Raw genomic sequence first — 24150 nt, 5'->3', positions numbered from 1 at the left:
TCTCAAGGAAGTGAGGTCGGCCCAGACAACAGAGAGATAGAAAGCTGAGTCACTGCTCAGTACCCGTCTGGTCTTCTGCACTGGCAGAACAAGACACACTGCGGCATCGATGTCAATCAACAAGATTGATGCCCGACAAACACTTACAGACTCACAACGTCCCTTAACACAGACTGGGGAAGACTGAATTCGACAGTACACTTTAAACACAACACATGAGAAAAACTGCTGCAAATGGACATTCAATCAAATTTTTTTTCACATTTTTAGGTTAAAATATAGAAAAATTAAGAAAAACACATGACTAAATGAGAACAGTGTTTATTTTAGAGTTTTTTTTTTTTTTTGCATATAAAATCTCCTAAACTAATTTAAAAGAAAAAGCTAATAAAATGGAACAAGTATGAGTTCTGCACTCACAAACACGATGGAATGAAAATAGTTTATTACTATTTGCAAAAGGGCTGCACGATTATGAGAAAAATCATAATTGTCGATTATTCCTTTGCAATTGTAATTGTAATGTTTAAATCACAATTTACATTGAATGATGTTTATACCATTATTTAATGCAACTGCATGCCATATTTTTATATGAAAATAAGCAAGCTGAAAACACTAACTGAAAAACTTTGTGCTTTTCTATAGTATTAAGCCTCAAATGTCAATTGGTTCCTTCTTTAAATTATAAATAAGTAAAAAATATGAATGGTATTACAAAGTTATACTAAAACTAAAATTAAACTAATGGGGAAAACCCTTAAGATAACATGAAGAAAAGAAAAAAAAAATTCTTAAAGCATTAGTACACCCGTGAAAGAAAGTTGTCCTTACCCTTCCAAGCCTTTTAATGGGGGTAAGGAGGTGTTTGTTGTCAACAGTTCAGAAGACATGAAATAAAGTGCGTGCATCTGTAATAAAATGTCCCCCACACGGCTCCGGGGGGTGAATAACACTACAACATCCAGCAGAAGTGAGAAAAAAAGTGTTTATTACATTTGAAATCAGGATATTTATCTTACAAAAAGGCATGGATTCCCCACAGGTCGACCTTATTCACCCCCTGGAGCCGTGTGAGGGACGTTTTATTACAGATGCACGCACTTTATTTAACGTCTTCTGACGTTATATATATATAACAATATAGCTCTAAATGTTATGAGATTATGTTTAAAACAAGACAAATAAGAATTTATTGATACAAAACAAATGCCAAATATATATTCTGTGAAGCAACCTTAAGTTAATGCTTGGTTTAATGATGTCTAGATGTTTTTCCGTTTTTTTTTTTTTTTTTGACTCACTGACCTCTTCACTGTGTGGGTTTGCAACAGTGCAGCCTGGTTCATGGCCCTGACCCAGCCATTCATGTCCTCCTGTGTGTCCGCACTGAAATAGTACGTCCTCATACCAGTGTGCTCCGCCTGCGAGCCAATCACAGAGCTTTGTTTGAAAATATAGGAGCGCATCCCTGTGTGTGTAGCCTGCAAGAGAGAAAGCACTAAAATCAGTCCAGCCGTGGGACAAGGAGAAACACTGCATCAGCAGATAAGTACTGGCCAGAGGAGCATCTGAGGTTTCAGCATGATAATTAGAAGCAACACTGCGGAGATACTGATGAGAAAGAAGTCAGAATGAAGAAAGGAGCACATGCCGATCAAGCCAAAGCCAAACGGTGATAAGTAACACATACAGTATACACCAATTTAACCCTAACCCTAACGTTTCAGTTATGTAATCAAAGCTACAGGAACAATGATATGAATCAGCATGAAGGACAGACGAATAGACCAATGGTCAGAATTGTTACAGTAAGCACACCACCCAATAAAAGTAAAGCGAAGACAGTACACATTTGCATATACTAAAATAAGTTATAAAAAACTCATATGCAGAGACAAGTTTATTAATATATAAACTCCTACTGTTATGTTTATGTTATCACAGTTTCTGTGTTACAAAAATGATATGCTACTGATATAATGCAATAAAAATATAATAACATATAGTAAAACATAATAAATGTAATATATTTTACCCCGTGTTTCTTTTAGAGTATGTCTATATATATATATATATATATATATATATATATATATATACAGTATTGTTCAAAATAATAGCAGTACAATGTGACTAACCAGAATAATCAAGGTTTTTAGTATATTTTTTATTGCTACGTGGCAAACAAGTTACCAGTAGGTTCAGTAGATTGTCAGAAAACAAACAAGACCCAGCATTCATGATATGCACGCTCTTAAGGCTGTGCAATTGGGCAATTAGTTGAAAGGGGTGTGTTCAAAAAAATAGCAGTGTCTACCTTTGACTGTACAAACTCAAAACTATTTTGTACAAACATTTTTTTCTGGGATTTAGCAATCCTGTGAATCACTAAACTAATATTTAGTTGTATGACCACAGTTTTTTAAAACTGCTTGACATCTGTGTGGCATGGAGTCAACCAACTTGTGGCACCTCTCAGCTGTTATTCCACTCCATGATTCTTTAACAACATTCCACAATTCATTCACATTTCTTGGTTTTGCTTCAGAAACAGCATTTTTGATATCACCCCACAAGTTCTCAATTGGATTAAGGTCTGGAGATTGGGCTGGCCACTCCATAACATTAATTTTGTTGGTTTGGAACCAAGACTTTGCCCGTTTACTAGTGTGTTTTGGGTCATTGTCTTGTTGAAACAACCATTTCAAGGGCATGTCCTCTTCAGCATAGGGCAACATGACCTCTTCAAGTATTTTAACATATGCAAACTGATCCATGATCCCTGGTATGCGATAAATAGGCCCAACACCATAGTAGGAGAAACATGCCCATATCATGATGCTTGCACCTCCATGCTTCACTGTCTTCACTGTGTACTGTGGCTTGAATTCAGAGTTTGGGGGTCGTCTCACAAACTGCCTGTGGCCCTTGGACCCAAAAAGAACAATTTTACTCTCATCAGTCCACAAAATGTTCCTCCATTTCTCTTTAGGCCAGTTGATGTCAAGGGGCGAGACTGGGACTCAGTTGCAGGTGCTCAAAAGGTCAGTTTATTAGATGGCTTAATTCCAAAGGACAGAGAAAAAAAATAAAAATGAGAATTAACAAAAAACTATCCAGGAACAGGGCAGTCTGGAGCAGATCCAAAAGAGCCTCCTGGACGAATTCCACTAGGAAATCCTCTGATGCAATGCCCGGACAAACTGACAGGGAGGCGGGGGCGCTGTTGAGGCGGGGAACTGGTGGCGCGGCGAAGAAGAGGAGTGACAGCGATCGGTGAGCTCTAACCAAGGGGCAAGGAACTCGACCGGAAGTTGAAGTCGGGTGGGGGCTGCCATCTTTTAGCAGAACTTCACTTGCGTTAGCATTCCCATTGACTCCCATTCATTTTGGCGTCACTTTGACAGCGAATAACTTTACATCTGAGGCGTTTAAAGACTCTGTTTGTCCATTATTTATTTCTAAAGATACACGACAATGTATAAAGGGCTCCATTACCTTCTATGTTACTTTATGGCCCCGTATAAACAGTTTTTGTAAAAAATAGGCTAACGATTGCGTCATAACCACTCGGCTCTCTGTCGCATTACCGTACAGACAGGAGGAGAAGCTCGCAGGCAATTAACTTAATATGGCGTACTGGCGTTACATTTTAAAATACTATACAAAATAATTAATCAGAATACTTACTCCTGCTCACTCACTACAAAGAACTCCCCGCTCAAGCTCGCCGTCTCTGCAAGATTAACGATGGCAGTTTGCACGCACAGCCACTTAGAAGATTTACATCTGTCAGACAGGTTGCTGACGTCGTCAAGCTTCGTTTGAGTCTGCGCGTCAGAAACGGAAGTGCTAAAAAACGCTAAAACTGGGCTTCATTTGTCTCAATTGAGTTCCAATGGGGTCGCTGTGTCCATTTCTTTTACTGTCTATGGCTCTAACACGGAAGGCTGGAGAGTAGCGCTGCCTGAAAGCAGGAGGAAGTGGGAAAAAACAAACAAACTAGAGGATGAAAACAAAACGGGCACGATCTCTGTGTAGGCTAAACAAGAGATGTGGATAAAGTTGAGACATGGACGAAAACAACTCGACGATCTGACAACAGACAGCACACATGAGGAGACTAAATAGAGAAGGAGTGATTATCATAATGCAGAGCAGGTGATGGTGACCAATAACAAGATAATAATGAAACAAGAGGGCGGAGACGGGCACCACGGTGACACAGAAGCACATGGTAAGTGTAAACAACACACACTATGGGGAAAAACAGACAGATCAGCCCGGGGGCGTGACAGTTGATGTGTTCTTTGGCAAATTGTAACCTCTTCTGCACATGCCTTTTTTTTAACAGAGGGACTTTGCGGGGGATTCTTGAAAATAGATTAGCTTCACACAGACGTCTTCTAACTGTCACAGTACTTACAGGTAACTCCAGACTGTCTTTGATCATCCTGGAGGTGATCATTGGCTGAGCCTTTGCCATTCTGGTTATTCTTCTATCCATTTTGATGGTTGTCTTCCGTTTTCTTCCACGTCTCTCTGGTTTTGCTCTCCATTTTAAGGCATTGGAGATCATTTTAGCTGAACAGCCTATCATTTTTTGCACCTCTTTATAGGTTTTCCCCTCTCTAATCAACTTTTTAATCAAAGTACGCTGTTCTTCTGAACAATGTCTTGAACGACCCATTTTCCTCAGCTTTCAAATGCATGTTCAACAAGTGTTGGCTTCACCCTAAATAGGGGCCACCTGATTCACACCTGTTTCTTCACAAAATTGATGACCTCAGTGATTGAATGCCACACTGCTATTTTTTTGAACACACCCCTTTCAACTAATTCAACTAATTGCCCAATTGCACAGCCTTAAGAGCGTGCATATCATGAATGCTGGGTCTCATTTGTTTTCTGAGAATCTACTGAACCTACTGGTAACTTGTTTGCCACGTAGCAATAAAAAAATATACGAAAAACCTTGATTATTCTGGTTAGTCACATTGTACTGCTATTATTTTGAACAATACTGTATATATATATATATATATATATATATATATATAAATTAAAAAGTAAAGTAAAGAAAGTATGGGTTTGAAAACACTATAATAATTCATTCATTTTTTTTCAAAGACAAGTTTAATTAAATAAGATAAGACAAATGAATAAGTTATATATACATGACAGTGTTGCACAAATTGCAAGTTATTGAACATAATTTATGGGGAAGTCGTGACCTAGTGGTTCGAGAGATTGATTCCTAACCCTAAGGTTGTGGGTTTGAGTCTTGGGCCGGCAATACCATGACTGAGCTGCCCACTGCTACGTGTGTGTTCACGGTGAGTGTGTGCACTTTGGATGGGTTAAATGCAGAGCATGAATTCTGAGTATGGGTCACCATACTTGGCTGTATGTCATGTCATTCACTTATGATGTATATTTTTTCCTTTTTACTTAACGTATTACTAAAATAAAACACACAGGCAAAGTGCCATCTAACAAAACAGCACAGACATTTTTAATTAACATGAACTCGGCCTGCAATTTCCTCATTAAAAATAGATTCAGAGAGAGTAACTTGCACTGCATTCGATTACGTAAAACAAAACAAAGAGACAATTATGGTTCATTATAGACATCCAGTCTCGTTTCTTCACTAATTCATTTCCTTTCTCTCTAAGTGTAAGCAGAAAGCACAACACAAAATACACAGTTGCATGAAGACTCCTGTGTTTACATGACTAGCTCATTAAAGGCAAGCAGTGAGGTGCTAAACTGCTGCCTGTGTTTAAATGGTCCACTGAGGGAAAGCTCTGCAATGAGGCTGTAAAACGAAGACAGATGGCTCATCGGTTTGAATCATGCAGGGGACCTAGACCACTTCAGATGACTAGATGATAAATACCCAGCTGAAACATGCACTGGACTAACCCCTATCTAATTTCTCCAGGCAAATGAAACTCATCTTATACAATAAAAATAGTGTCTTTATTTATTCATATTCATGCTGTTTCAAACCAGTGACTGTCGTTCTTCCACAGAACACACAAAGCGATATTCTGATGAATGTGAATGCTGCTCTTTTCCTTACGCAAGTATATACAGTGACCAAGGGCTGTACTACAAAGATCACAAATTCACAATAAAACTAGTCCATTCCAAGCCTTCTTAAGCCTCAAATAACAAAAAGATAGAATTGTAAGTTGAAAAATTCCTGTCATAGTACTCATATTTCATTTATACTTCCGTGTATTCAAACTTGCTAACAAGACACACAAGATTCAATGGCATCTGGTGTCATTGACATGGCCTAAGGCAGTTTTCAGTGGATAATGAGTTAACCTCAGAAGACTTGGAATACATTGCACATGTCATCTGGACTACTTTTATAAAGACATTTAGCTTTAAAACTCTAGTCACTGTGTGATTTCCCTGTGTGAGAGAGAGCTGTTGGAATAATTATTGAAAACACTTCTATTTGTGTTCCATGAAAAGACACAAAGTCATACATGTTTGGAATGACATGAGGGAGAGTATGATGACAAAATATAAATTTGGAGGTGAACTTTTACTTGTAACTTCAATAAAACTTATGTGAACAGAAAAGTCCATTATGTAATTTTAAGTTAAGAATGATATATCAGAATCGGCCATCATTATTTCTCTTTTTAATGTATGCACACAGAAAATGTTCCATTTGCACTTCAAAAGTTTACAGTCAGAAAGATGTTTTATCATTGTTTTTCAGCAAAAAACACATTAAACTGATCAAAAATGTCAGGAGAGATTTATACATTGTTAAAAAACTAAGCTAAACTTAGCTAACCAAAAGTTTAATTTCATGTGATATTAAATCATAATTCAGATCAGATTAAATCATAATTTATGAGTATGATCCAAAAGGCAAACTTACTGTATGTGCACACAAAAACAGCAGTGTACACACAGGAGACAAAACAAAGAGCCAACAATAGCATGCAGCTTCCTTTCTTTTTGGCTCCCTGCAGCATGTAGGACTATTTGAAGATGCTTTTAGATTAACCAGGCCTTTCATTAAAAGCATTCTCTATTATGTCATCCACGATCCATTATAAGAACGCAGTGCCCTGGTACAGAGAGCTTTTATTTAACAGCTCTGTTGGCTTACAACTGAACTGATTCCCCAGCACAATACACATGTCTTGATGATACAGTAGTCAAAATGTAATATTCTCTAGAATGGCATATGTTAAATATGTCTGTTAGGGGTGTGAATTATTTGGATTCAGGGTTCACAGATTTTTGATACAATTCATTAACGATTTTTGCTAATTTAGAACTATTCTGTTCAATCCGGTTCACAATGAGAATCAATTTGAATTCATTTAATGTTTAGATTCTGTATTTGGATTTATAGGATTATGTAAATGCTTCTCTTGATGTGTTTTAGGTATGAAAAACCCAATGGCTTTTCCACCATTGGGCCAAATGGTTTTAAGAACATTGAAGGAATGGTTACATTCACATTTCCACTTGGTTTGACTCGATAACACACCATTCTCGACCTGGAACTGAACTCTGCTTATAGAATGCATGTATTGATCACTCAGGATTGATTATTTGTTTGTCTGGCTACTGTTTTCTTTTTTAGCTGGCCAAGAGTGCTTTTGCGCAAAGCAGAAGTATCTCTTAATTCTCTATCAAGTGGTCACTATTTATCTCATACTGTTTGTAAACACTTGCGTAAAGCGTTACAACCTCGGTTATCAGCCCTACAGTGGGAATTGAAACCATATCTGTACAAGCTTGGCTTCACAGGCACAGAATCAAATGATTAAGCAATGATTACAGTTTGGCATGACAGTGGAAAAGCGGCTAAACTAAAACTGTTTATTGCAAGCAACTTAAAAGTATACACAATAAATATACAGTATGTACATACATGATCCTATATACATACAGGATATAACCAAGTTTAGTGTGTCAATTTTCCATATTCCATTTATTTCCATTACTTTTTTTGGTCTGGAAAGAACCATGGCGACCCCGATACATTCAGTTTCCTTGAGGTTTCATATGCAGCTAAATTGAAAAAAAGGCTATATCCTAAGACCGCTCAAATGTCCGCTGTGTATTATTTTCTGAACAGAAAAAATTCATACATCTCAAAAAGAGGAAATGATGTCAGTGAGAAAGGTCACAAACATTCTAAAGAGTTTGCACATGCCAGAGGTTAAGGCAGAGTTAAAATTTTACCTATTTACAGATGATGCTGAATGTGTCTCTGGACTGTCAGTCACTCATCACAGGCAGGAAGCCCACCAATGGGAACAGAAGAAGCACATAGTTCAGCAAATAAAGGACAATGACTGGTCACCTGAATCAACACCTACAAGCTTTTCCTGTTCGGGATATGTACTAGGAAATGATCAGTATAATTTAAGGACCGTCACCACCGTCGAGATAAGAGAATGACAGGAACAAACAGCAGGAGCGGAAGAGCACAAAACACAACGCCAGACCACAAAACAGCCCGCAACACAAAGCACAAATGCCCACAGTTAGAAGCCATAACAGAAATTAAGCCGAAGTTTGCTGAGCTCAGTAGCTTGGGTCTTTCCCACATGCGTACCGTTATCTAGAAGTTCATCACAGAATCAGTGAATGCACTCTGGCACTCGGCCGTGTCTGTACCAGCAAGGGGGGTTGAGTTTGCTGGCTGAGCAGAATTGACTGCAGTAAGCCTTCTTTTTCATGGAGGATTAGTACAGATTACAGACTCATTGCTGCCCATCTGAGTCACTCAATACCAAAAATCTACATCCAGATACCAAGGTAAACATTCTCTCTTGTGTGAAGCTTACGGCAAATGATCCGTAACCCTCTAAAGAGAGCGTGATACAACTACTAGCTCCTCGCCAACAGTTCTGGAGAACGATGTGACACCCGGCTGTGTAAAACTATCCGTTAAGGAAGGAAGGAAAGTGAAAGAGGAGTGCTGCAAAGTGCAAACTGAGAGCAACGTGTACTTTAAACCAGTAAGCGTTAAGATCTTCTTCTTGAAAACTGTAATGTTGTCTCTTTCCACTCCCACGTTAAAGAATCTCCTGCTTTGAGAACAGGGGCAGGAAGGAGTTGAGAAGAGAGAGGTACACTGGTTATGTAACCCTGTTGCCCTCAGGATGAGAACAGACCCATACATTCACTCTGTGTCATGAACCTCATGAGGACAACAATGAACCACACAAGCTGCAGGGGATGAAACAGTATGAACTAGTCTGCGCCTACAAAAACACTTGCACATAGATAAGCACCAAAAAAGATGAGCTGTACATGTATAAAAACAGCTTGTGTAATTGGTTATACAGTATACAAATTGACAGCCTTCATGAGTAAAATGTTTTCTAAATGGTATGAAAATGTTGATGCACTAAATGGTTCATTGCTGTCTACAGGGCTGAAGCCATGCAAGATAATGAAGCATGCATATTCATAACTGCAGGGAGGGACTCAAAGTGACTCAAGTGATGCATGACAAAACAGCTAGACACAGAGGAAGCAGCTAGTGCAAGGAAAATGAGATGAATAAGCATTTACAGTATTTACAGTCAGCGGGTCATTAGCACAATATAAATTTGTGACGGAGTTTAGAACCTGTTTTACCCTGAAGTTGCTCATTCGTGACCATTACATAGCTAAAGTACACTGGCTAATCGGTTACTTGAGACAATTATAGAGTCACCCATGAAAATGAAAATCAAATAAAATTAAACAAATGTTTTGGAGAGATCTATTGGTTCTGTGATAACACTACATTTGGATGGGAGTTTTCAATATGTAAAAAGTATCATAAAAAGTGCTTTATTTCACAGTAAATGATAAAAAGGTTCATTTTTGGGTGAACTGTCACTTTAAGTTGTACCTGCTATGTAAACATTGTTGCACAGCATACAGTTAAGGGTTACACGTTTAATGTGGTAAATAGCTTTTATAATTCTTTTAAAAGTGCTATCTGTGTCAAAGATCTTACCTTGAAGGCATATTTTCGGCTAATGTGATCTTCAGGTCCCACGGGAGCGATAGTGTAGCTGGGCAGAGGAATGCTACCCAGCACCGACTCTTCACGACTGTCTGTGGGGTAAGAACAACCCAACTGAGCAGCCAGTCTGGTTTTGACTTTGTTTCATTCTCAGTCTCTCTTCATTCCTGGCATGCTCTCTAATACTCTCTGACCTGTGTTTCTCACAGCGCTCTGATAACATCATCACATTTCACACATTTTAGTTCAGCCTCATTCTGCCTCCTTGTTCCGCCCTGACCATTTCTTTCCAGTGAAACGCTGGTGTGTGTGGGAGTGAGAGTGTGTTCATGTGTGGGTGTGTCTGAGACCGAGATCGAGTGGGGAGTTGACAAGCGATAAGGGTGGCTGGATTAGGAAGTAATGGGTTAAAAATACTTCTAGGTTGTTTGAAGGAGAGATTCCAAAGCGAATCAGGTGACTCTTTCATTTGAGAGAGCAGAGAGCTGGGGGTCTGAGGCAGAGAAGAGCAGACTGAGTGGAAAATGAGGACGGATTACATCCCATTATGACCAGACAGGGGAAATAAGTAAACATGCATTGACAAGCATCAAATGGTGAAACAGAGTAGATCTGATATTTGATGTCAGACCAGAAATAAATAATACATGATTTCAAACCCAGAAATGTATGCAGACATTTTTGCTAATAAATAAAATAAATCAGAACATATTTCTATGAATATCAGTGATTAACGACTTCAATTTTGTCTGTTTTTCAAACAAAGTTACTATAAGCTATATGGTGAGCTGTGTAATAATTCCTTCTACTGTATTGCATATACTTTCAGTCTGTTTTGTGTGTGTGTGTGTGTGTGTGTGTGTGTACTTATCAGAGATATACTAAATTTATACTTCATAAAACTTGGCATATGCTGACAAGAGATGTAGAATTATATTCTAATCTAAAGTATAATTTATTATTCTAAGTATAGTTTGTAGTTATTCCATCAGTATGAAAATGCCAAAAATGTGCTTCATTTAGACGTATTTGAGATACTGATCTAATAAACGTACATTTTCAAGTTTAGAGTAACAAAACAGATGCTGATTTTATGGACAATTCTTCCACGGTGTGAGTAAACAGTAAGTATGATGTTAAGTTGTAAGAAACCTTACAAAAAAACTCTCATTTCATCTTAATTTACCTAATAACAATACATAATTAAAATAATAATAACTTAAACTGATTTAATTTAAAATCTTTATAATTACACAAACAAGGTTTGAGTCAGCTGAAATAGCAAGTTGGTGTGGTCCAAGAAACTGCATAAATATGAGAAATCCCAAAGCATCATATATACATTAATTTCCCTATTAGAGTTTGCTAATTATATCATGTTAAACTCTGGGGACAGTACATAAAGCTAAAAGATTGAAAGTGCAATTAGTAGAATTAGGCCTTAGTGACCAAAATGCAATTACAAACAAAATAATGCAAATAATCAATATCTGGGAGAAAAGTTAACATGTTATATAAAGGTCCATGTGTAAATGTGATTCTGTTTGATGTTTGCTAGAGCAACCCACCTTTATAGTAGAAGAGGCAATAATCAGCTAGAACAAACCATTTTCTCTTCCACAAGCGCATCCCCGAGCTGTCCTGAAAGTACAAAGCAACACAAACAATGATGGGAAAACACACACACACACACACATATACACCCAGGCAGGTTAAGACATTTGATGGGGAAAGACAGCACTTCAAACAGACTTCAAACAGGCAATTCGCAGCACTTCCCCTTGACAGCAGCACCGATTCACTTCCAGTTAAAGAGTTTTTTCTAAGCCTATAATCAGAAACTATCCATGTAAATACACTCCTGATGTTTTCACGCTATGAAAAACCCATGTGTGATTGTGTCTGAATAACGTAAAAAGAAAAGCCTAGCAAGCTGCCTACCTAGACCGCTTTTATGATGCATTTAAAAAATCAAAATACACATTTTAACAGTTCAAAAGTTGCTGTGATGCCCCAAAAATGCTGTGTCACAAGGCTGTTACCAATACTGATATTTAGGAAGACACATCTCCAATATTCAGATCAGGGCCGTGCACAGACCTTTTGAGGGGCATGTGCTGAAACTGAAAAAGGGCACCCCCCCCCCCCCCCCTTTTTATATCAAGATTATTTAGTAAGCCTGCATAAAAGGAAGAAATGGTCACATCTTCATGACAAATTCAATAACACAAAATAATAGTCTCAAAAGCTTTAGATTTATTCACGATTAATAACAACCATAATAATAATATTAGATAATATAGATAAACAGGGTTTTAAGGGCTTCTTTAAACCTAATACAACAGCAACCTTCTGTGAGCCATGTATCTGCCAAAAATTTGATACTGTGGTGGACCAGGGATGTTGGTCTCTCGAAGGTCTCTTATTCACTACACTTTCCCCTAAAATAAGCCAGCAATGAAAAAGTAAATAAAAATAGTGTGAAAAGTACAGTTGCAGTGAAAAGCATTTCTGAAGGATCACGTGACACTGAAGAGTATACTGGAGTAATGATGCTGAAAATTCAGCTTTGATCACAAAAATAAATTACATTTTAAAATATTCAAATAGAAAACAGTTATTTAAAATTGTAAAAATATTACACAATATTACTGATTTTGCTGTATTTTGGATAAAATAAATGAAGCCTTGGAATGAATCACGAATTACATTCTGTATGATAAAATATAAAGATTTCAGTGATCTTCTGTAATTTTTTTTTTTTTAGTTATTACTACATTACTGTAGTAAAACCATGTTTTACAACATTTTATAAAGAGAGTATACAGAGAGTATACCATAACATGATTAGCCTAAATGTTAATAAATTAAGTGTATCAGCAATCATAAATCAAAGAAGAAATTTCTTAGAAATATAGTTATCTAGGTGACGAGGATCACTCGTCGCTGTGTAAGTTCCAGTATGAAACAGCGCGGGGGCGCACCTGTTATGATTTTCCGATGGTAAAAACAAATTATATGTTGTTGTATTACTTATCAATATATCGTTTTTGACCAGCGAATGTGTGCAAATGTGATTTTTTTTTTTCTGTCCGTCATTAATATGGCGATGGCGCCTGCCGCTGCGGGCATCACATTACATTTTCATCTAGGTTACAAACTAGTTTTTTTTAGCTATATAGACGGAGCGCTCAGTATTTCCTATGGTAAAATGCATTTGGCCAAATTAGCATTTTATAAAAGATGAAATGCTACTATCTGCACAGGCTATTTAAGTGTTGGCTATGTATTGGCTATGACTAGATGGCAAATGCTAGCCCTCTCTCTCAGGCGACATCCCACATGTCTCAGTCAGTGAGTCAGTCAGACATCAAATAAATAAAATATGAGCCTTTATAGACAGTGTTTAGTAGTACTTATTCAAACAACAAGATATTTATTTACCCTTCGCAAAACTTTGTTCAGCTCAGCTGTTGTCTACTGTGCGGCTGATGTGGAACTTCAGTTGATTCAATGAGAGGGGGCGGAGTTATCAGCTTACTGACCGCTTGAGGATCGAATAAGATTTACACAAGCTCGTTTAAAGAACTTTCATTTGGTAAAACAGACAGACAGACGTAAAGGGTGACCAATAGCATTGATGAAAAAAAAAAAAAAACACCACCAAAAAAAGGGCACTTCGGAGTGTAAAGGCCAAAAGGGCATGTGCTCTGCACAGGTTGAGCCCTACCTGTGCACGTGCCTGATTCAGATCTGTGGTCAAACAAAATGTTTTTTAAACTTCATAAAACTGAAGTTAAAATTGGTCCCCTCCAGTTTCAATGATTTGGTCTAGAAAGACTAAAAGACTATACATTTCAACTGGGAGGTTCATGAATGTCCCTGAAGAACCTCCAGGGTGTAGAGAAATATATTTTAGAAATCTTTCTAATACGCCGATTTGGTGCTTAAGAAACATTTATTATTACCATCGCTGAAATGGTTGTGCTGCTTATTATTTCTCTGGAAACCGTGATGAAGCATTTATTAATAACAGATTTTTAAAATCAATTTAGTGCATTCTTGCTGAATAAAAGTATTAATATTATAACAAAAATTATAATAATCCTACTGACTCAGAGTCAACAGAGATATAAATCAAATACATTGTAAAGTGTTACTGTGTACAGTAGACAATCTGTGAGACAATCTGGCTTGGGTCTGTAAAGGCTTAAAACGTATCATGTAAAGTATACTTTGAAAGCAAAAGTTTGGTTAACAATTAAACAAGCATTTGTCAAATTCTCTTACCTGTTTGTAGAGCCATCCACGTACCACAACAGGAACACTGGGATTGCGCTTAATGGCATGATCACGTTTGCCAAAGCTATGGACCCTTCCACTGGACTTGGATCCCTATATCACACACACACACACACACACACACACACACACACACACACACACACACACACACACACACACACACACACACACACATACATAAACTAAAGATGACTGGTGGATTGAAAGCTCATTCATCACCTATTAGTCTGGACCATCTGCCAGGGGTGCACAGCTGATCTTACACACCATCCGCTGGCATTCTGTGGGCAAAGCAATGTAAGACTACATGCTGCCCAGCACTCACACATGCCAGAGCCATCATACAGCTAACACATCACCACTGCACGCCGTCGCTGCCAACGACAAGAGCTACAAGCACTCATTCATCTAGAACAGTCCAAACGCAGGCAGGAGATGACACAGGCAGCGTTCCTGCTGCTGCATTCCTTGGCATCTCTTTAATCAAACTTTGGCAGTTGCCCATCACAACAAGAAGTTACTTTTACGCATGCATTCTGTGAGGTAACATAAGATAATGATGATATGCTTATAATATTACCAGGGCTTCCATTATAAAATGATAAACTTCATACAACTGCTGTTTTTGTATATAGCAAAGGTCTAGCTTTTTAGATCAATGTGAATAATCCATGTTAAACATCTGTAAGGGATACAAGATTCACAAATGGTTAAAATATCTTTTAATTTTAGTTTTTAAAGAATAACTAAATTCATGACCAAAAAACGTGTCATGAAATGTTTTGCATGAGTAACAAGCAAAAATCATAATAATTTTTTCTGCTAATCTTCACTTCCATTCACACTGCTTTTGCAGCCAAAATATAAAATAAACACTTTTTTTTCAGAGCTTGACATATGTCATATGATCTGCATGAAGAGTAAATATTCTTTAAAATATTCTACTTTTGTGTTCCACTAAAAAATACCCCCTTGTGGAAAAACCCCTTGATTTGAGTTTAATTGTACTGAATGTGCACTTGTAGTGAAGTTTAAATCTTAAAAGTATATATGAAGAGTTCGGATGCAAAAGCCTCTAAGTGCCATCTGAAATTTTCCTCTAAAATTAGGATTTTTATCAAGCTCCTATGCTTAGGTTGAGTCATTTTACTTTAATTGCAATGTGCAGGTCCTTTTCCAGGCTATTAAAATGAAATAACTGAACATAAATATAGGAGCCTGAAAAAAATCCTAATTTTAGATGAAAATTTCAGATGGCATTTAGAGGCTTTTGCATCTGAACTCTTCATATATAAAAATGTACTTTCAGATAATATAATATTAGTGAGATAAAAGGTAGTGTAAAAAAAGAACAATTTCACAACTGTTTCCCTAACACACTAGAGAATACTGAAAAAGTGCACTTTATAATAATGTCAAATAATGTTTTATTTTAAAGTACATTTTAAATTATTGCTTTATTAATGTTTTGTCCTGTTTTAAAGAAGTACACTTATTTTTAGGTTGACTAATATTCAAGTTTTTACTGTAGTGTGTTATCTAATTCAAATATTTTCAATGTAGTAAAATGCAACTTTATTACAAAGTTGTACTTACATTATATTTACTGTATATACATACTGTATATAAGTTTAAATAGAAATTACATTAAAGCATAGTTTGGAACTGTCCTAAATATTAACAGAATTATTGGGTGGATTACGCCTTTAAATATATATATAAAAAAAAGCAAAAGCATGTTATTCAGCTCATGTGTATCACATCCCCAACAATGCATCCTTACACAGATATGCACCAAATCACTCACAATACGAATCCGTTTCATTGGTCTTCTTTGTTTGCTCAGAGATGGTAGTCAAGGGCTTTGATCACTTGTTTGTGTCGCCAGCACTAGGGAATTGACGCCTCAGCACAGAGGAATAAACACTCTAATTACCAGAACAGATGCTAACCAAGCATAGAGAATGTTCTGCATCAGGAGTCTTGTCAAGCTAACTTGCTCATCTCATTCTATAGTCTTCCATCTACAAAATACCAGGTCTATTTTCTAACCGTTTGACTGGTTATGTTGTCTGTCCTGCAGGATCAGGTTCTTACTGACCTTTGAGCCTGAGGTGGTGTCCAGAGTTGAAGAGGTGACAGTAGTCGAGGCCTCACTAATGGTGCTGGAGGGCCGTGTGGTCGCCTGTGGCTGCTTCAGCATGTGTTGGCCAGTCCTGCAGAGAAGAGCACGGGGATGGCTCTGTTATGCTGCTAAACAGCTTTACATTCAACACAATTCATTACGGCTGCATAACTGAATCAGAATAAAACTGTAATTGTGATATGGCTTAGTGTGAGCAAAGGCTGCAGTTTACTGAGGTATATTTGCTGCATGTTTCAGAATGAAGCGCAGCACAGTGTCCTTTTACACGCGAGCAGCTTACGATGCATTGTTTTCAGTGTCTTGGAGCAGTAACTGCTCTTGAGTTTGGAACAGCTTTTATTGAAAATCCAATGCTCCAACCATCTTCCCAAACTTGTCAAGAAGCTGTTAAACAAATACGTTTAAGAAAAGAAAGAGAAAGTGACATACAGCCAAGTATGGTGACCCATACTCAGAATTCGTGCTCTGCATTTAACCCATCCAAAGTGCACACACACAGCAGTTAACACACATGTGAACACACACAGAGAGCAGTGGGCAGCCATTTATGCTGCAGCGCCAGGGGAGCAGTTGGGGGTTCGGTGCCTTGCTCAAGGGCACCTCAAGTCATGGTATTGCCGGCCAGAGACTCGAACCCACAACCCTAGGGTTAAGAATCAAACTCTCTAACCACTAGGCCACGACTTTCCGTTTTAAAGGGTTACTCCATCACAAAATAAAATTTTTGTCATTAATTGCTTACGATATCACCGTGCTGCGTATGCTGTTCTGTGTCCTCTGTGCCACAAGGATGCAGGATGCACAGGCAGTACTGTACAGTGATATGGAGTGATGCAGAGGAGACCGTTGACAAAGGAATTACTGAATAAAGTTGTTCTTTTTGTTTTCTTCGCTTCCAAAAAGTGTTCCAGTTGCTTCATATAACCCAGATTGCATGTCTGATGGCAGATGGAGTATTCTGACGATGACATTTCATACCTTTTATGGACCTTGACACTGTTATTTACTTCTTTTACATGTTTGGAACGACATGGGGGTAAGTGATTCATTACTAAATTTTCATTTTAGGGTGGAGTATCCCTTTAATTTCCACTAAATTAAAGCTTAGTTTATTGTCTGAAAATGTAGTTTCATTTTTATTTTATTTTATTTTTCAGTGAAATATTACAATAATACTTTTTGCTATTTTGTATATATTTTTATTTACAATATAATAAAATAATAATAATTTTAATCATGATTTATTATTATTTTTGTTGTTGTATAGCCATATTGCTATTTTAGTTGCAACTATTTTGGGAAAAAATAATACATTAAAGCCCGGTTGCTGGCAAACATGATGCTAGATGATGACTGACTATGTGATGTAGCCTATGATAATGCAGTTATACAGGTCCTTCTCAAAAAATTTTCCATAATGTAATGATAAAAATGTAACTTTCATATATTTTAGATTCATTGCACACCAACTGAAATATTTCAGGTCTTTTATTGTTTTAATACTGATGATTTTGGCATACAGCTCATGAAAACCCAAAATTCCTATCTCAAAAAATTAGCATATTTCATCCGACCAATAAAAGAAGTGTTTTTAAAACAAAAAAAGTCAACCTTCAAATAATTATGTTCAGTTATGCATTCAATACTTGGTCGGGAATCCTTTTGCAGAAAAATGACTGCTTCAATGCGGCGTGTCATGGAGGCAATCAGCCTGTGGCACTGCTGAGGTGTCAGGATGCTTCGATAGCGGCCTTTAGCTCATCCAGAGTGTTGGGTCTTGCGTCTCTTACCACTTACCAGTGGTTTTGGCACTGTGAGCAGGTGCCAGGTCGTGCTGAAAAACGAAATCTTCATCTCCATAAAGCTTTTCAGCAGATGGAAGCATGAAGTGCTCCAAAATCTCCTGATAACTAGCTGCATTGACCCTGCCCTTGATAAAACACAGTGGACCAACACCAGCAGCTGACATGGCAGCCCAGACCATCACTGACTGTGGGTACTTGACACTGGACTTCAGGCACCATGATTTCCGAATGACATACAAAATTTGCTTTCATCCGAAAAAAGTACTTTTGACCACTGAGCAACAGTCCAGTGCTGCTTCTCTGTAGCCCATTTCCTGCACATGCCTGTGCATGGTGGCTCTGGATGTTTCTACCAGAGGTCCGGTCACCTCTTCTCATTGTGCAGTGTTTTTTGCCACACTTTTTCCTTCCCACAGGCTTCCCACTGAAGTGCCTTGATACAGCACTCTGGGAACAGCCTATTCGTTCAGAAATTTCTTTCTGTGTCTTACCCTCTCGCTTGAGGGTGTCAATGATGGCCTTCTGGACAGCAGTCAGGTCGGCAGTCTTACCCATGATTGAATCTTTTGCAGGTGTTTAGAGTTAATTAGTTGATTCAGATGATTAGGTTAATAGCTCTTTTAGAGAACCTTTTCATGATATGCTAATTTTTTGAGACAGGAATTTGGGGTTTTCATGAGCTGTATGCCAAAATCATCAGTATTAAAACAATAAAAGACCTGAAATATTTCAGTTGGTGTGTAATGAATCTAAAATATATGAAAGTTTAATTATTATCATTACATTATGGAAAATAATGAACTTTATCACAATATGCTAATTTTTTGAGAAGGACCTGTATTCCCCTATGGGATTTTGTTTTATATTCATATCATATGATTTAGTTTAGTAATAATTACACAGACATGACTTCAAATGTGATATTGATTTTATAAAATAGTTCAGTAAACAATAGGTTAATATTGTTACACTTTTAAACAATTTTGTCAATGTTGTCTGTTTTGCTCAACTTTGAAAATAAAAACGGTTCTAAATAAAGCCACAGCAGAACTGTTTTGCATCACAGAGCAATACACGGTGTAATTTCCCCCCCTCATCTGTATGACTTTATTCTGTAGAACGTAAAAAAATTAATTTTGAGAAAAGTGTTTTGAATGGTCAACAGTAACCAAAATGTTTGGTTAGCAACATACTTCAAAATATCTTCTTTTGTGTTGCACAGAAGAAGAAAGTCATACAGGTTTGGAACGGCATCCTGGTGAGTATGACGACAGAGTTTTCAATTTTGGGTCAACTATCCCTTTAGGTCTGCCATACAGAGTGCTATTAGTTTGTAGCTGCCAATTCAAAACACTCCAAATGAGTCACTTATGAGGTTCCATGACTGTTAGAAATCATCTGACTGACTCTGTAGGCAGTAAGAGTTATAATTTCTGTAAAGCTAATGGTTATAGATGGTATATGAAAACGAACCCCTACCAAAAGTGACAACTAGTCACATAATGCAGTAGTGCTCTGCATCTGCCCTGTTCATTACTAATTCACACTAGAGATAAATGTGTAGAGATACATAGTTTCTCTAGTATGTAGAGATACATAGTAACTGTTTTTAATATCACAGGCTCACTTCAGAAAGCTTTTAGTAAATTAGAGTTGTTGTGATGTGTCAAATATAATTCCCAATGATTATACAGAGAATTAACTTTCTGTAAGGGTTCACTGACCTGGATGACAAATTAATAGGGATGCACCGAAATGAAAATTCTTGGCCGAAACCGAAAACCGAAAAAGAGAAAACCAAGGCCGAAAACCGAAACCGAAACACCGAAATAAATTATGCCAATTATTAGTACCATTGCATTTATTGCTATGACCGTGTACTAACTTTACTAAAATTAAGACATTGCAATTGCATAAATTAATATTAAAGTTTCAAAGATAATTACAATTACATAACTTATTAAAAAAAAAAAAAAAAAAAAATACATAATTACAAATGATGCAAATATTTATTAAGCACATTGCAACAATGCACAGTATAAAATAAAATTCAAACTAAAAATTTATCCCACTCGTGTATATTTAATAATAATGTACAGGCCTACTGGCCTGCAGAAAGGTTTTAAAATGAACAGTTCTCTCATAAAAACAAAGTGCATTTAGGTGAAGTGCATTTGAAATGTTTCTATGTAAGACTAGAAAGTGCATTACTTCTCCAGTTGGCAAGACTCTTATCACTTCTGGGGATGAGGACTTCAGACAGATAACCATCTAGCTGTTGAGCAGTTGAGCTTGTCATCTGCCTGACATTTGAGAAATATTTGAGAGAGTGTATTTAAATAGGGCCAGGGCATAAATAAACATTTTTATCAAATTAAAGCAGAAATCTAGCAGAAAATCTAGCATAAATATGGCTACAATCTGATATTATGTATTTATATATGTTTGTGTGTGTGTATAAGAACAAAATAGCCAACGTATTATTATTATTTGAGGCATTTTCTTGCAGAATTCCACTGAACATATCAGACAACGATGGTGCATGCCACTCATCTGGTGCAGAGACGAGTCTTTTCTGCGCTCTGATCTGTCTCCTTGGCGCTTCTCCGCATCCTGGATCATTTCTCGTGCGCGCTGCCTTATTTCCGCATCCAAGTAATGGTCTTTATAAAGCGGATCAAGCACATTCGCGATGAAGTGCAGAGGATCCGAAAAGATTTCAGTGAGAAGTGTGCTAACAGACTCTATAAGACTGTACTTTTCTTTGTTTTTTCTTCGTGGTCTGTCTTAATTTCTTTGTTAGGAGACGCTTTAGTGCTGCGAATAAAGGAATACGAAGAGAGAGTATGTTCTCACTGGTGTTAAGTGAATGTCGCGGGGAGCTCGTGGTCTTTGCTATGCAGGTGCACGTGCAGGTCGCGGTTTCTGTTTGCGTCATCACAACATTTCGGCCGTGTTGTTTCGGTGATAAAAGTCTATCGGCCGAAAACCGAAAAGGCCATTTTCGGCCGAAAATTTTCGGTGGCCGAAATTTCGGTGCATCCCTACAAATTAAATCTCTCAGGCATTCAACAGGTAGGTAATATTAGTGGGATATGAACTTATGCAAACTGACTGGTCTGATAGTGTGATCCTCAGCCGTTTAGTGTACGATGCCCAGTCGTTTTTCCACTGTAACTATCTAAGTCAACAAGTGCACGATGCTTAGTGTTTTAAAATTTTGTTCAGATGTATGTTAAATGCATGTTAAATCTCTTTCTATCCTTTATCACAAAAGCACTGCCTGATAAAGCCCTGCATTTCAGCCTCAGCCCGACGGGCCCCGACTTATTTATGCCCCTAGGGCCGGGCTTCGGGCCAATTTTCACGTTATAGCTCACATGCGGGCTGGGCCTCGGGCCTTTTTTGGGTTATCCTTCTATTTATATTTTTAGACATTAAATTAAAAAATGAGAAGTTGACTTCAACGATAGAAAAACAAACATAGAAAGACATTTCATAACCTCATAACTTTCATAATCTGATAATTCAACCCGTTATAATTAAACTGACACACTGACATGACAGTCTCACGCACGCGCGCACGCATGCTTTTCGGTCAGCACGACCCACGATTATACTTCTCTTATATCCACTTATTGTAGTAGTAGCTATTATAGGCCTCTAAAGTAATGTAAATGTAAACAGCACGAGAACCTGCTACCGCAACTGTCAAGGCTGGCTCGCTCTGTGTTTAGTGTCCCGCCAGCAGCAGCAGCAAACGTGTCTTGGTTAAAACCTTCCACTCTGGATGCTATTCTTTTTCTCCACGATGCTCTCGAAGAGACTGTTCTAACTTTTCATTTGACTGGACTTTATTTTCGTTTAACTGTTGGAAACTAATGGAAAAAAGAATGGACATGTTCTGTGGTGCATTTTTGAGATAAGATAATCTGCAAGTTTGTTTTTAATAAATTTAATTTGTTTAGATTGTAGGTTATTTATCATTTCGTTTGCGAGCGCTGCTGCGGCCTGCCTCAGTATTTCAATTTGTTTATTCTATTTTACTCACTGTGGTTTAATAAATAAACATTTATTAAACTAACTGTCTGTGTGATATGCTTGAAGTGTTTTATATAGGGCTGGGATAAACGATTACTTTTTAAACGATTAATCTAGCGATTATTTTTCCGATGCATCGATTAATCTAACGATTATTTTTTTCAGACCGATTCGATTTCGATTATCTCCCCATTAATTGACTACTAACAATTTATACATGTTGATTTACATATCTGAATGAAAAAAACATGAATTCCTTAACATTGCAATATATGTTTATTGCTCTTAAAATTACAAAATAAAAGACTGACTAAGAATGCATTACATGGCACTTGTATAGAGATAGCATTCAATAAAACCTTGAAGCCTTGAAAACACATAGCTTACTGAAACAAGCTTTTACTGAACACATAGGGCCTAGCTTGCTGAAAAAAGGTCTTCTTTCAGATGAAAATAACAACAACTTGATGTCTAGCATTCAATAAAAAAGGTCACCCAAAATACAATTGAAATTGAAAGAATACAGTAACCAATGTAAACTTGAGGGCTTTAAGCTAATACAGAGTGTTTTCCAAAAAATAAATAAATAAAAATTAACAGTGGGAGCCAGCAGCCTGTCATGGAGAAAAAAAAAATCTCAGAAGGCTCCACGTGAAACTTTGGCATTCCGCCCTTTTTCTATCGTGTCTAATGATTTTGGTTAATATGCACGAGGGAGGGAGAGAGAGAGAGAGAGAGAGAGGGAGCAAGACAGCGCTCGTGTAGTTTGATACACGATATAATAACTTAATTAATAATATTGATAGTTCATCGTCTAGCTGACTACGTCTTGTATTATTATTTTTTTTTTTTCTAAAATCCTGTCAAATGTGCACAAACTACTAGCTACTACTAAATATTGTAGAAACAGAATTTTCTGTAAAGTTGCTTTGTAACGATTTATTTTGTAAAAAGCGCTATACAAATAAACTTGAATTGAATTGAATTGAATCGTGTAGTTTGAAGACTGTGAGTGTGCGAGCGCGGGTGAAACTTTGGTGTTTCGCCCTTTTTGTATTGTGTTTAATGATTTTGATTAATATGCACAAGGGAGAGCGAGAGCAAGAAGCGCTCATGTTGTTTGAAGACTGTGAGTGTGCGCGCGCAGCCCTGTCAGCTTTGACAGCCGCCAAAAAAAAAAAAGATCAACGCAGAAAAACCCCTGGATTGGTTATATAACGTTGGACAGAATGTTGATCCGGCCATCGTGTATATTCAGCGCACATAAGGTAAAGGTTTTGCAAACGATTTTTAGAGAAATAAAAACAGGTCGACGAATCAATGCGCATATTTTGCGTCTACGTATTTTTTGCGTCGTTGTCCCAGCCCTAGTTTTATATATGGATTTTATTGTAGCCAAGTAAAGTATTAATGTTAATTTGAGAGGCTTCATTGATTAAATATGTTTTAGGCTACTCGCTGTCGGCTCGGCTGTTTAACGTTAATCGTCATTTTAAAAAAATGCTCCAAATATTTTTCTAAATTAAAATAAAAAAGACCCATTTTTTAAATGTTGCAAATAGGGCAGGCTTCCGCTGTGTAATAAAATAAATAAATAAATAAAAACACGTGTCAGACTCGGGCTGATAATTCTGATGAGCTGTCGGACATGGGTCGGGCTAGGGCCTGAGCATCTCGGGCCAGGGCCGGGCTCGGGCCATGATTTGAGGCATGTGCAGGGCTCTACTGCCTGACTAAAAGCTGTACATAGATTGCAGCCTTTTCTTTTCAGCTTTTTCTGTTTACAGATAAAATCTCTCATCTGCTGATTCCAGCTGGCATAATTAAAGGAAACT

At 37.4% G+C, this 24150-nt stretch overlaps 1 protein-coding gene across 14 annotated transcripts in view; it reads right to left on the bottom strand.

Annotated features, from left to right (window-relative positions):
* LOC127934389 (pleckstrin homology domain-containing family A member 7) overlaps window positions 1–24150 on the bottom strand; it is an 88875-nt gene that overhangs the window by 22003 nt on the left and 42722 nt on the right. For 9 of the 14 annotated variants that reach the window (XM_052531741.1, XM_052531742.1, XM_052531744.1 and 6 more), the window contains 5 exons: window positions 16425–16539; window positions 14309–14413; window positions 11587–11659; window positions 10010–10110; window positions 1309–1484 (listed from right to left, as the gene is read on the bottom strand). In XM_052531741.1, coding sequence (XP_052387701.1) covers window positions 1309–1484; window positions 10010–10110; window positions 11587–11659; window positions 14309–14413; window positions 16425–16539 — 570 coding nt within the window. Of the gene's footprint in view, window positions 1–1308; window positions 1485–8235; window positions 9988–10009; window positions 10111–11586; window positions 11660–14308; window positions 14414–16130; window positions 16229–16424; window positions 16540–24150 lie in introns of those variants that run through there. The other 5 variants (XM_052531743.1, XM_052531750.1, XM_052531753.1 and 2 more) reach the window with 4 other exon arrangements.

Source organism: Carassius gibelio, chromosome A18 (assembly GCF_023724105.1).
Source record: "Carassius gibelio isolate Cgi1373 ecotype wild population from Czech Republic chromosome A18, carGib1.2-hapl.c, whole genome shotgun sequence".
Taxonomy (NCBI): Eukaryota; Metazoa; Chordata; class Actinopteri; order Cypriniformes; family Cyprinidae; genus Carassius; species Carassius gibelio.
This window is presented reverse-complemented; position numbering and strand designations above follow the sequence as displayed.